Here is a 13,048-nt window from a genome sequence, read left to right as displayed (position 1 = left end):
CTCTCCTTACCGTCAAATAACTTTAGTAACTTGTGCATTGTTTTACTTACTTGCTTTTGACATATCCGACCGAACTACAAACTTTCCAGTGATGTCTGTGAGATATTCACTCGACAAGCTCGCGCATCTGTGCAGCCGCGTGCTCAAATCAGTGCGCTCTGCTTATCAGCTCTGGCACATCTGCTATACAGGCGTGAATATTGAATGTTTAACATTATATTAATTACTTACGTGTAGTTCATAGACATCCTCAATCTCTAATAACTCCATTCTACTCTCTGTTGTTCTGTTTTCAGTGTTTCTTTTTCTGGACACAGCTCTATTCACACGCTGTTTGGTATCGGGGCATTTTTACGAGTACAGGAGCGCAGTATCGGGCCTGATACCAATACTGCATCCCTAGTTCCAACCATCATGAACTTTGGGTAATGACCAAAACAAGTTCAAAGTTCAAGCTGCTGAAATGTGTTTTCTCAGATGGGTGTCTGAACTAAATATGAGAGTCAAGGTGAGAAGCTCTGACAAATTGGGGAGACTCGGAATAGTGCCCTTGCCCCTCAGAGTCGAAAGGATCCAGTTCAGCTGGTTCAGGCTAGGGATGCACCAAAATGAAAATTCTTGGCTGAAGCCAAAAATTAAACACTGGGCCGAAGACTGAATACAGTTTTTCTTGTTTCTCCCCATGTATTTTGCCAATTTTTTTTCACCATTGTATAAATTAAATAGCCAAAATGTGCTTTTTAACGTTTTGTCTTGCTTTTCAAAGAAAAAAAAAACAACAATTAAAAATATTTGTTTAACACTGAACATTTTTTAACGTTCTTGCAGACATTACAAAAACAAAGCACAATTTAACTTAAAATTTATAAGTTAGTAAAATAATATTTTTGGCCATTTTTGAGACCCCTTGAATCAATTCCTGAGCAGAATAGACTTCTTTTAAAACATAAGAAAATATTATAGCTCAATTTGAACACTGTGTGAATGTTATAATAAATGTATTAATAGAGCTGTTGTAAGTGTTATCATTATTATTGTTTTACTTATTATTTTATTTCACAGAACAACAGTAAAAATACAACACTAACATTTATGAATGCTGATGGAGTTCTTGCTTTTTCTCAGCTTTTATTTTGGCAGAAACCTCTGCCAAGCAAGACCTCAGTGCTTCTTTTCGTTTGACAACAGCAGATTTATAAATGATTCTCATTACGAATTTGGGAAGATGTTTGTGTTACAGAGCTGACAAGACGTGAAACATGCGGATCCATTCGCAAAGCTTTATTGTGGAGAAGACCGAGATGTGGTCATAAAGCAGGCAGGGTCAAACAGAGGCAGACAGGTATATGGCGAGCAAGACACAAGAATAATCCTAGGGCTAGCGTGGGTCGACGATTGGCAGACAGAGTCACAGGGGCAAGGCTAAAAGGAAGAAATCCAGGAAAACAGGCGAAGATCAAAACCGGAGAAAACAGCTAAGGCTAAGGCAGGGAAACAAATGAGGGCTCTGTAGTGTAGCTATCTGAGATATGCGCTAACAAGTGTCGCCATCTCGGGAGGTTCTGCAGCCTGCGCCGCCACCTCTGAAGAGACTTCAGTGGACACCGTGGCCTCTGGGAGCACGGCAGTGGACACCGCTACCTCTGGAGGTTCTGCAGTGCAAGCCGCCACCTCTGGAGATGTTGTAGCCGGTGCCGCTGCCTCTAGCAAATTGGCGGTGGAGTACGCGGCCCAGATACACCATAAAGCAAACCCCCATATGAGAAGTGCTGCAGACGGGAATGAGTTCAGGAACAGGAGGGCTAAGGTGAGTTGGTTTGGGGATACCAGCTGCGCGTGCTGTGCAGCCGCGTGCTCAAATCAGTGCGCTCTGCTTATCAGCTCTGGCACATCTGCTATACAGGCGTGAATATTGAATGTTTAACATTATATTAATTACTTACGTGTAGTTCATAGACATCCTCAATCTCTAATAACTCCATTCTACTCTCTGTTGTTCTGTTTTCAGTGTTTCTTTTTCTGGACACAGCTCTATTCACACGCTGTTTGGTATCGGGGCATTTTTACGAGTACAGGAGCGCAGTATCGGGCCCGATACCAATACTGCATCCCTAGTTCCAACCATCATGAACTTTGGGTAATGACCAAAACAAGTTCAAAGTTCAAGCTGCTGAAATGTGTTTTCTCAGATGGGTGTCTGAACTAAATATGAGAGTCAAGGTGAGAAGCTCTGACAAATTGGGGAGACTCGGAATAGTGCCCTTGCCCCTCAGAGTCGAAAGGATCCAGTTCAGCTGGTTCAGGCTAGGGATGCACCAAAATGAAAATTCTTGGCTGAAGCCGAAAATTAAACACTGGGCCGAAGACCGAATACAGAACAAGTTTTTTCTTGTTTCTCCCCATGTATTTTGCCAATTTTTTTTCACCATTGTATAAATTAAATAGCTAAAATGTGCTTTTTACCGTTTTGTCTTGCTTTTCAAAGAAAAAAAAAAACAATAATTAAAAATATTTGTTTAACACTGAAAATTTTTTAACGTTCTAGCAGACATTACAAAAACAAAGCACAATTTAAATTAAAATTTATAAGTTAGTAAAATAATATTTTTGGCCATTTTTGAGACCCCTTGAATCAATTCCTGAGCAGAATAGACTTCTTTTAAAACATAAGAAAATATTATAGCTCAAAATTTGAACACTATGTGTGAATGTTATAATAAATGTATTAATAGAGCTGTTGTAAGTGTTATTATCATTATTATTGTTTTACTTATTATTTTATTTCACAGAACAACAGTAAAAATACAACACTAACATTTATAAATGCTGATGGAGTTCTTGCTTTTTCTCAGCTTTTATTTTGGCAGAAACTCGCGCAATCAGTGTTACCAGCTGTGTGCAATCCGTGCTGAGTGCAATCAGTGCAATGAATGATGGGATATGTAGTCCGGGGTGATGTGCAACAGTGTGTAGTGCGAGAGTCAATGAAATCGGAAAGGGTGACCTCTGATGGCTAGCAGAAGGAAGTTCATGGACCGGATTCGTGACAGTTTGTCGCACGTATCACACTGTCACATGCCTTGTAAAAATGCAGAAAAATTTTACTGAGCAACTGACGAGTTACACTGTTTCAGCGCAGATTTTCCTCGTGCTTTGAACCCTGGCTAACAAGCAGACAGCGCCATCAGTGCAGGGCTGTCAGAATACCTGCAATTCGCGCGTGTATTAGAAAACATAACCTTCTGCAGTTTCTTTACAAATTATTTAAGGCCATTTGGCAATTTCAATCATCATACAGTAACCAGCAATAACCACCCTCCTCTTCTCATCGAAGGCATGCGATGCAGTGCTAAACTGTCTCTCGCTGTCGGTGCTTGTAATGATTGGTCTTTCTTGGACCGTTTTAAATGCTTCCACACTGCTGACATGTTTGAAACAATACAGATCTTACAGACTGGCTCCAACACATCCTCTGCTTATGTGTCTCTCACCCACGTCTCTCTCTCTCTCTGATGTTCAGTACACTACAGATCCAGTATCAAACACACACAATAGTCTCTCTGTGCTGCTGTCAGTGAATTGTGCTCTGAACAAAAGCGTCTCTCACAGTCGGAGTGAAAGCTCAGCCTCTGCTGTCAGGTGCGCCATAGAAAGTGACATCAGTGTCTCTTTTTAGAGGTGTTTACTGAGCCATGCAAGCCTCACTGTTGCTGCTGATTGGTGATTTGAACGAACCATACTGCTAAGTATTAAACTTAGTGTGCTGTGAATGATACCTCAAATATGGCTTGTTAAAGAGAGGTGTGATGTTACTTTTCTAAGTGATTGGACGAAAGATATTTTACTTGGTAAACAAAAAGATGAAAGAGGGATCAAGAAGGACCAGAGCCATATTTGAATACTAGAATATAATAGATACTTCTAGAGATCAAATGTAGTTTTTTTTTTTGTATCTTGCTGAATGTGAGGAAGCATCCTTTTGTTTATTGACAGAGATTTCATCTTTGAAGTGTAAAACCTCTTGCTAGACATGCTATCCTATGCAGTCAGACACCCAGTAATTACATTCCTATTTTAGATGACTAATTGTCACTTTATCAACACATCAGGAGGCTCTCATTGTTATTCAGCGTGTGACTGTGCAAGTCGCTTTAGATAATGTCTCTGTGTGTCACAGGATTCGTCCTCAGCTGGCAAAGGAAAAGATTGAGGGATGTCACATCTGCACATTTGTGACCCCTGGCGAACCCCAGGTGGTTCTGGGAAAGGACAAGGCCTTCACGTATGACTATGTGTTTGACATGGACTCGACACAGGACACCATCTATGCCAACTGCACTGAGAAACTCATCGAAGGATGTTTTGAGGGTTATAATGCCACTATTTTTGCCTACGGACAGGTTTGTGTTTCTAGAAAATGTCTTTTCATGTTGACTTTGACACTTCTGGTTAGTTATTGTCCCACACGTGAGGAATTCGAGCACATCCAGGATCATTTAAGATGACAGGCTAAAGGAGTTTGGATTTGACCTAGTTTCACATGTGCGAGCTCTGCTCTGACATCCGTATATTCTTCATATTGTCTGTCTCATTTATGGCCTGTGACCTGCATTTCATGGCTGACTTCCTCCAAACAGCATTACAGATTTGATATCTGTCTGTCTCTCCCCGTGGCACTGTGTTAATCCTGATTTATCAACAGTCTCACTCATCCGCCAGTCAGACACATCGAACTCCAGCAGAAAAACACGTGTGCCACCCTCTAGACAAAACACCGTTATTTATATAGCGCTTTTTACAATGCAGATTGTGTCAAAGCAGCTTTACAGTGTTAAACAGGGAAATAGTGTGCCGTTCTCCTCAATCGTACTTTTACATCACTACTATAATTGGGTTCAACCAAGCGGCAACCTTCCGGTCTCTCTCGTGAAACCAACACGGAAGTGACTAAAACTGCAATTCATCGACTGGCCGCTAGAGGTTGGCTCCAAAAGTCGGTCCCATAGACCTGCCATGTTAAAATTCCCAACTTTACAGCAGAAACATTTTTGTACAGCCTGGTACAAAAAGTGGTTTTGGTCTATATAGCTAATGTTGCCCTTCATGACAACTGTCAGGGGGGTGAATTTTTTATAACTCATCTGTTTCAATTATATTAAGGCTTACAGTTCTGCATAATTAATGTGTGGCCACTTGAGTGACAGGTGGATTGCGTCTGTCTCATTTATGGCCTGTGACCTGCATTTCATGGCTGACTTCCTCCAAACAGCATTACAGATTTGATATCTGTCTGTCTCTCCCCGTGGCACTGTGTTAATCCTGATTTATCAACAGTCTCACTCATCCGCCAGTCAGACACATCGAACTCCAGCAGAAAAACACGTGTGCCACCCTCTAGACAAAACACCGTTATTTATATAGCGCTTTTTACAATGCAGATTGTGTCAAAGCAGCTTTACAGTGTTAAACAGGGAAATAGTGTGCCGTTCTCCTCAATCGTACTTTTACATCACTACTATAATTGGGTTCAACCAAGCGGCAACCTTCCGGTCTCTCTCGTGAAACCAACACGGAAGTGACTAAAACTGCAATTCATCGACTGGCCGCTAGAGGTTGGCTCCAAAAGTCGGTCCCATAGACCTGCCATGTTAAAATTCCCAACTTTACAGCAGAAACATTTTTGTACAGCCTGGTACAAAAAGTGGTTTTGGTCTATATAGCTAATGTTGCCCTTCATGACAACTGTCAGGGGGGTGAATTTTTTATAACTCATCTGTTTCAATTATATTAAGGCTTACAGTTCTGCATAATTAATGTGTGGCCACTTGAGTGACAGGTGGATTGCCGCTGCTGTCACCACCGTCGAGCTAGGTGGGCTTGGTTTTAGCAACCAGCTAAATTCTTTGCCCATTTTCTTTTATCCGGGAGTGACGCGCTGCCAAGATGGCGACGGCCCGCTCCGCCTACTTTGAGCTTCAAAAACGCTCTCCAGAAACCTACGGGTGACGTCACGGACACTACGTCCATCTTTTTATACAGTCTATGGGTTCAACCTGCACAGTTATAAAATAAATAAATAAGCACATAATGAAGTGTTTATTAAACAGTTGAACGTATCGACACTGATCAGATGTTGGTGTTGGATCTCAGACAGGGTCGGGGAAGACGTATACGATGGGCACGGGCTTTGACGTGACCATACCAGATGAGGAGCTGGGCATCATCCCGCGGGCGGTCAGTCACCTCTATAAAGGCATCGAGCAGAGATGCCAGGCTGCCGCAGATCAGGGTCGACCCGTCCCAGAGTTCAAGATCAGCGCACAGTTTCTGGAGGTATAGAGCTTTTGTGGACGGTGCTTTACTAGATTATTTTAATGATCCTTTTGTGTGACTGACTGATATTCCTTCCTAACTACCATTGGTCAGACAAACAAATAGTCCCTATATACAGTATGTGACCCTGGACCACAAAACCAGTCTTAAGTCACTGGGGTGTATTTGTAGCAATAGCCAAAAATACATTGTATGGGTCAAAATTATAGATTTTGCTTTTATGCCAAAAAATCATTAGGATATTAAGTAAAGATCATGTTCCATGAAGATATTTTGTAAATGTCCTACCGTAAATATATCAAAACTTAATTTTTGATTAGTAATATGCATTGCTAAGAACTTAATTTGGACAGCTATAAAGGAGATTTTCTCAATATTTAGATTTTTTTTGCACCCTCAGATTCCAGATTTTCAGATAGTTGTATCTCAGCCAAATATTGTCAGATCCTAACAAACCATACATCAATGGAAAGATTATTTATTTAGCTTTCAGATGATGTATACATCACAATTAAAAAAAAATTGACCCTTATGACTGGTTTTGAGATATGTAAGAAATATGTGCAAAAACAGTGCAATAATATGAATGGTTTAATTACTATTGTATGGTCTGTCTTCGCTCAGTTGTATAATGAGGAGGTGTTAGATCTTTTCGACACCACACGTGACATTGAGATGAAGAAGCAGAAATCTCACATTAAAATCCACGAGGACGCCAGTGGCAGCATCTACACTGTAGGCGTGACAACACGCACAGTCTCCTCAGAGGCGGAAGTGAGAGTCAGCCATTTCTTTTCCAAGATACTGTATCCAGATATTATGCATGAAGTGTAAGTGACTGTACTGATGTGTGTGTTGTAGATGATGCAGTGTCTGAAGCTGGGCGCTCTCTGCCGCACCACTGCTAGCACTCAGATGAATGTACAGAGCTCTCGATCTCACGCCATCTTCACCATTCACATCTGCCAAGTGCGTGTTTGTGCACCCGCAGAAAGCGTAAGTACCATAAGTTATTGCGGTCACATTCCTACAGCTGCCATATTGAGTAGAAACACACCAGAACGAACAAACACCGTCTAGTCTATTGTTGTGTTTTAATTCACTTTTCATACATGTTTTTTTTTTCTCAGCCTCCAGAGCAGGATAATGAAACCGACAATCGACTGGCCAACAGCTCGTCTGAGATGGAAGAGTTTGAAACCCTCACAGCCAAGTTTCACTTCGTGGATCTGGCTGGATCAGAGAGACTCAAGAGGACGGGGGCCACAGGGGACCGAGCCAAAGAGGGCATCTCCATTAACTGTGGATTGGTCAGAACGAGTAATATTATTAAACAACGACACATAATAAGACTGCATATTAATCGGCCACAGGCTAGAATTATATAAGGTGAACTGAAACTTCTCTTTTCTGGCTGTGATGCAGCTGGCATTAGGGAATGTCATCAGTGCTTTAGGAGACAGAAGCAAACGATCAACTCATGTGCCTTACCGAGACTCCAAACTCACTCGCCTTCTGCAGGATTCACTGGGAGGTAACAGGTCTGTGCAAAACTTTCTGGAATTAAAGGTGGGGTAAGCGATTTCTGGTAGCCAATGTTGACATTTGAAATCACGCCCCTAACCCAAAAGGGTCTCGCCCATATTTTGATAGCTCCGCCCCACACATACATATGCAACCCAGGCAACGATTAGTTCTGTGAAATAAAGCAAAACCAATGTTACACCGTGTCTACACCGGTCGCGAGCGGCGCAACAAAATACTACAGAACTCATTATATATTTACATATCTATGGTCTACACTGGATTCAGTGCGGCACGACACGACAAATCCCTGACAGAAAACTGCTGCTGCGTTCTATTTATGGCGTATTGACACAAATTTCAAATGATTTTCAACGGTCGCTTGTGTACTAGGCAGACTTTAGCTGTTGTAGACACGGTGTTACTCACCTATCGAGAAGAAACAAAGCAACCTCGGCGTCCGATCGCAGGCCTTCCGCTCCTTGAGTTCTCTCCAGCGCTGGAAAGCTGATCTGATATTTACACGGGTCCTACTTCTTGCCTTATTGTCTTAAGCCTTCGTTTGTTCCGCTTTTGTTTTCCGCTTTTGTTTTTTTTAAACTGCTGCTGCGTTCTATTTATGGCGTATTGACACAAATTTCAAATGATTTTCAACGGTCGCTTGTGTACTAGGCAGACTTTAGCTGTTGTAGACACGGTGTTACTCACCTATCGAGAAGAAACAAAGCAACCTCGGCGTCCGATCGCAGGCCTTCCGCTCCTTGAGTTCTCTCCAGCGCTGGAAAGCTGATCTGATATTTACAGTCCTACTTCTTGCCTTATTGTCTTAAGCCTTCGTTTGTTCCGCTTTTGTTTTCCGCTTTTGTTTTTTTGTTTTTTGTCATCTTTCTGTCGCTCGGCTCGCTAATGTTCGTCCTGTGCACTGAACGCTCTCTCCTCCACATCACGAGTAGACACGCCCTGATTGGCTACAAGTTTGTTTTGCTATTCGGCCCGAATCAATTTTCTAAAGCGTTTTTGAAAAATCTCTTACCCTACCTTTAAAGGAATAGTTCACCCAAAAATTTTAATTCTGTCATTATTTTCTCAGAATGTGGTTATTTTTCTTGGAAACATTAAGAGTAATTTCGAAGAAGGTCTTTTTCATACAATGATAGTTTGAAGTAACAGTGGCTGTCAAACTGTAAGAGGCATAAAAACGAAAGCAGTCCTTATGCACTATATTCCAATAGGTTTGTATGTAGTGCAGATCAAAATTCAAAGCATTATTCTTTGATAATTTTTTCTGTCGTTGTAGCTTTGAAATCAAACATGTAGCCTTTTAACAAATAATGTCAGATTGGACGTCAACAACAAAATTTGTTCTTGCATGTCTCTTGACCAAATATCATTGATGTCACACCTGACAACTGGTGCCATATTTGATGTCGGTGAATATTATAATTGAATGACAACTTAAATTTCAGTCAATTTTAGTCAAAGTTATCATATGATTTCAGAAGACTTGAAATATAGCTCGCAAATATTCCAAATCTCAATTTTTTAATCTAACAATAGTCAAATTCAGTAAAAATTCTTCAAGGATTAGTAGGAAGTGCTTTTGACAGTATTTCCCATGAACAGCATGCAAATTTGGAATAGCGGTGTAATAACAGGATAGTAACAGAATTATAACACGATAATGACAATTTTTGACTGGTGAGCTTAAAATTCTTTAATCGGGATCATAATACCAACATTAGGGATGCATTTTCAACCATGTATTGTGATGCAGCAGACTTGATCCACATCCGGACAAAATATTAATTTGGCATTGTAGCATTAGACAGTACGAGTAAATAAATAAAGCTGGACATTCTCTCCGGTTTCTTAGTCAAACAGTGATGATCTCCTGCACCAGCCCATCAGATCAGGACTTCATGGAAACCCTAAACACACTGAAGTACGCTAACAGAGCTCGCAACATCAAGAACAAGGTGGTGGTGAACCAAGACAAGGCCAGCCAGCAGATCAGTGCACTCAGGACGGAGATCGCCCGACTGCAGATGGACCTCATGGAGTACAGAACGGTGAGATTCTGCTATAAAAATATGGCTATGATAGCAACTATGTGAGTTGGATTTCAGTTCCAGCATGTCTTCAGTGTATCCTCAACATATATAGCTCAGTCATGAAAATCTAGAAAATCATTGGCTGCAGAATGAGCAGAGACCAATCAGCTTGCTTGCTGAACATGAAATAGTCTGGTTCATTGTTTGCTGTAAGCTGGTCCTGCAGCACACTGTCAAAGATCCTCTGAAACCCTCCACCTCCCCCAGCACCACCTGTCTACATCTGCTACAGGATTTATTTACTGTATTCCTATTGCTGCTGCAGCTTGTCTGACATGCTCACAGCAATGTGTCTGTGTATCTGTTGGTAGTAGCAAGTCCAGCAGCAGCGTGCGTAACAGATCTAGTGGGCCACGACCAAATGCATTAAAATGCTAAAACTTTAGTTTAGTTAATGAGTGATGGTTCGTAATTTGACCTGCTAACACTGAGTTTAGAAGTTCAGTTTCAAGTATAGATGATTACTGAACTTGGACCGCCAGATGCGGTCCTACTTAAAAATAAAAATGTTTCCAAAAAAATCATAAGCAATCTGCTTGGCTGGCTTCTGCATAATTTCTAGAGTCAGGGTGGATTGGTTTATAATAGTTCACTTTGAAACAAATTTGTTCTCACAGCACTACAATAAGAACTTTTGAAGAATGATTAGTCAACAAAATCCCCCTGAAATAGTTGGTAGAAAATAGCCAGTCTTTAAATCTTTGGGATTTTTCATCACTCAATGTCACTTGAAGAGCCAACTCTTGGTTGTTTTATCAGTAAGTGGCCATTCACTCAAAACTAGTGAAAGACGTGAGTGGTAAAATGTAAAAAGGTCCATTAGGTAGTGCCAACACGCTAAACAAGTGCTTTAGATGAAGCAAAACATGCACAATGAAGTATGTAGGGGCCTTTAATGCCTGATTAATATGATTAAATAGTGTCAGCTAAACAGTGCTAAAATATTACATTATTTTTTTTTTACGGCAGGCTTTACCAATCAAGGGATTGCAAACCCCTAGACGTTCATTTCAGATTTTAAATTTATGACATAGGGTTTAGCTAATAAATAATACTGTGATTCTTTTATATAAATTGTATGAATGTTTGGTGAATGAAGTAAGTCTGTCTGGGTTTCTCAGGGGAAGCGTATGGTCGGAGAGGATGGGCTGGAAAGCATCAACGACATGTTCCATGAGAACTCAATGCTGCAGATAGAGAACAATAATCTGCGCATGCGTGTGAAGGCCATGCAGGAAGCCATCGATGCTCAGGGCGCTCGGCTTACGCAGCTGCTCAGTGAACAGGCCAATCAGGTGCTCTCCAGAGCAGGTACAGCACGGCAAATATGGCCAATCAAAGACTTTGTAAGATGTTTGATAGTTGTTGACAGAATTTGAACTATGTTTTCAGGTGAAGGCAGTGAGGAGATTGGAAATATGATTCAGAATTACATCAAGGAGATTGAGGATCTGAGGTATTTTTACATTTTTGCTGATATCCTACTGTAAATGAGGCTAATATTATAAATCTATACTGTTTTTTAGTTGTTTTTGTACTGAATAATGTAGAATTATCTATCTATCTATCTATCTGTCTATATGTCTGTCTGTCTGTCTATCATCTGTCTTCTGTCTGTCTGTCTGTCTGTCTATCATCTATCTATCTTCTGTCTGTCTATCTTCTGTCTGTCTGTCTATCATCTATCTGTCTGTCTGTCTGTCATCTATCTTCTGTCTGTCCGTCCATTCGTCCGTCTGTCTGTCTGTCTGTCTGTCTATCATCTATCTGTCTGTCTGTCTGTCTGTCTATCATCTATCTGTCTGTCTGTCTGTCTGTCTATCATCTATCTGTCTGTCTGTCTGTCTGTCTATCATCTATCTGTCTGTCTGTCTGTCTGTCTATCATCTATCTGTCTGTCTGTCTGTCTGTCTATCATCTATCTGTCTGTCTGTCTGTCTGTCTATCATCTATCTGTCTGTCTGTCTGTCTGTCTATCATCTATCTGTCTGTCTGTCTGTCTGTCTATCATCTATCTGTCTGTCTGTCTGTCTGTCTATCATCTATCTGTCTGTCTGTCTGTCTGTCTATCATCTTTCTATCTTCTGTCTGTCTGTCTCTTTGTCTATCATCTATCTTCTGTCTGTCTGTCTGTCTATCATCTATCTGTCTGTCTGTCTGTCTGTCATCTATCTTCTGTCTGTCCGTCCATTCGTCCGTCTGTCTGTCTGTCTGTCTGTCTATCTATCATCTATCTTCTGTCTGTCTATCATCTATCTGTCTGTCTGTCTGTCTATCATCTATCTGTCTGTCTGTCTGTCTATCATCTATCTGTCTGTCTGTCTGTCTATCATCTATCTGTCTGTCTGTCTGTCTATCATCTATCTGTCTGTCTGTCTGTCTATCATCTATCTGTCTGTCTGTCTGTCTATCATCTATCTGTCTGTCTGTCTGTCTATCTATCATCTATCTTCTGTCTGTCTGCCTATCATCTATCTATCTTCCATCTGTCTGTCTGTCTGTCATCTATCTTTTGTCTGTCTGTCTATCATCTTTCTATCTTCTGTCTGTCTGTCTATCATCTATCTTCTGTCTGTCTGTCTATCATATATCTTCTGTCTGTCTGTCTGTCTATCATCTATCTATCTTCTCTCTGTCTGTCTATCATTTATCTATCTTCTGTCTGTCTGTCTGTCTATCATCTATCTTCTGTCTGTCTGTCTGTCTATCATTTATCTATCTTCTGTCTGTCTATCATCTATCTTCTGTCTGTCTGTCTATCATCTATCTTCTGTCTGTCTATCATCTATCTATCTTCTGTCTGTCTATCTTCTGTCTGTCTGTCTGTCTGTCTGTCTGTCTATCTATCATCTATCTTCTGTCTGTCTATCATCTATCTATCTTCTGTCTGTCTATCTTCTGTCTGTCTGTCTGTCTGTCTGTCTGTCTATCTATCACTGTCTGTCTGTCTGTCTATCATCTATCTATCTTCTGTCTGTCTGTATCATCTATCTATCTTCTGTCTGTCTATCTTCTGTCTGTCTGTCTGTCTGTCTGTCTATCTATCATCTATCTTCTGTCTGTCTATCATCTATCTATCT

At 40.9% G+C, this 13,048-nt stretch overlaps 1 protein-coding gene across 1 annotated transcript in view; it reads left to right on the top strand.

Moving 5' to 3' along the window:
• LOC107571672 (kinesin-like protein KIF21A) overlaps window positions 1-13,048 on the top strand; it is a 46,927-nt gene that overhangs the window by 18,884 nt on the left and 14,995 nt on the right. The window contains exons 2-10 of the mRNA XM_016258005.1: window positions 4,178-4,400; window positions 6,151-6,333; window positions 6,958-7,107; window positions 7,195-7,329; window positions 7,464-7,643; window positions 7,759-7,874; window positions 9,731-9,926; window positions 11,090-11,279; window positions 11,361-11,424. Of these exons, the coding sequence (XP_016113491.1) occupies window positions 4,178-4,400; window positions 6,151-6,333; window positions 6,958-7,107; window positions 7,195-7,329; window positions 7,464-7,643; window positions 7,759-7,874; window positions 9,731-9,926; window positions 11,090-11,279; window positions 11,361-11,424 (1,437 nt within the window). The remainder of the gene's footprint in view (window positions 1-4,177; window positions 4,401-6,150; window positions 6,334-6,957; window positions 7,108-7,194; window positions 7,330-7,463; window positions 7,644-7,758; window positions 7,875-9,730; window positions 9,927-11,089; window positions 11,280-11,360; window positions 11,425-13,048) is intronic.

The sequence above is a fragment of the Sinocyclocheilus grahami genome, unplaced genomic scaffold, assembly GCF_001515645.1.
Source record: "Sinocyclocheilus grahami isolate Dianchi unplaced genomic scaffold, SAMN03320097.WGS_v1.1 scaffold1632.1, whole genome shotgun sequence".
Lineage (NCBI taxonomy): Eukaryota > Metazoa > Chordata > Actinopteri > Cypriniformes > Cyprinidae > Sinocyclocheilus > Sinocyclocheilus grahami.
Note: the sequence above shows the minus strand (reverse complement) of the source record. Positions and strands in the feature narration are given on the sequence as shown.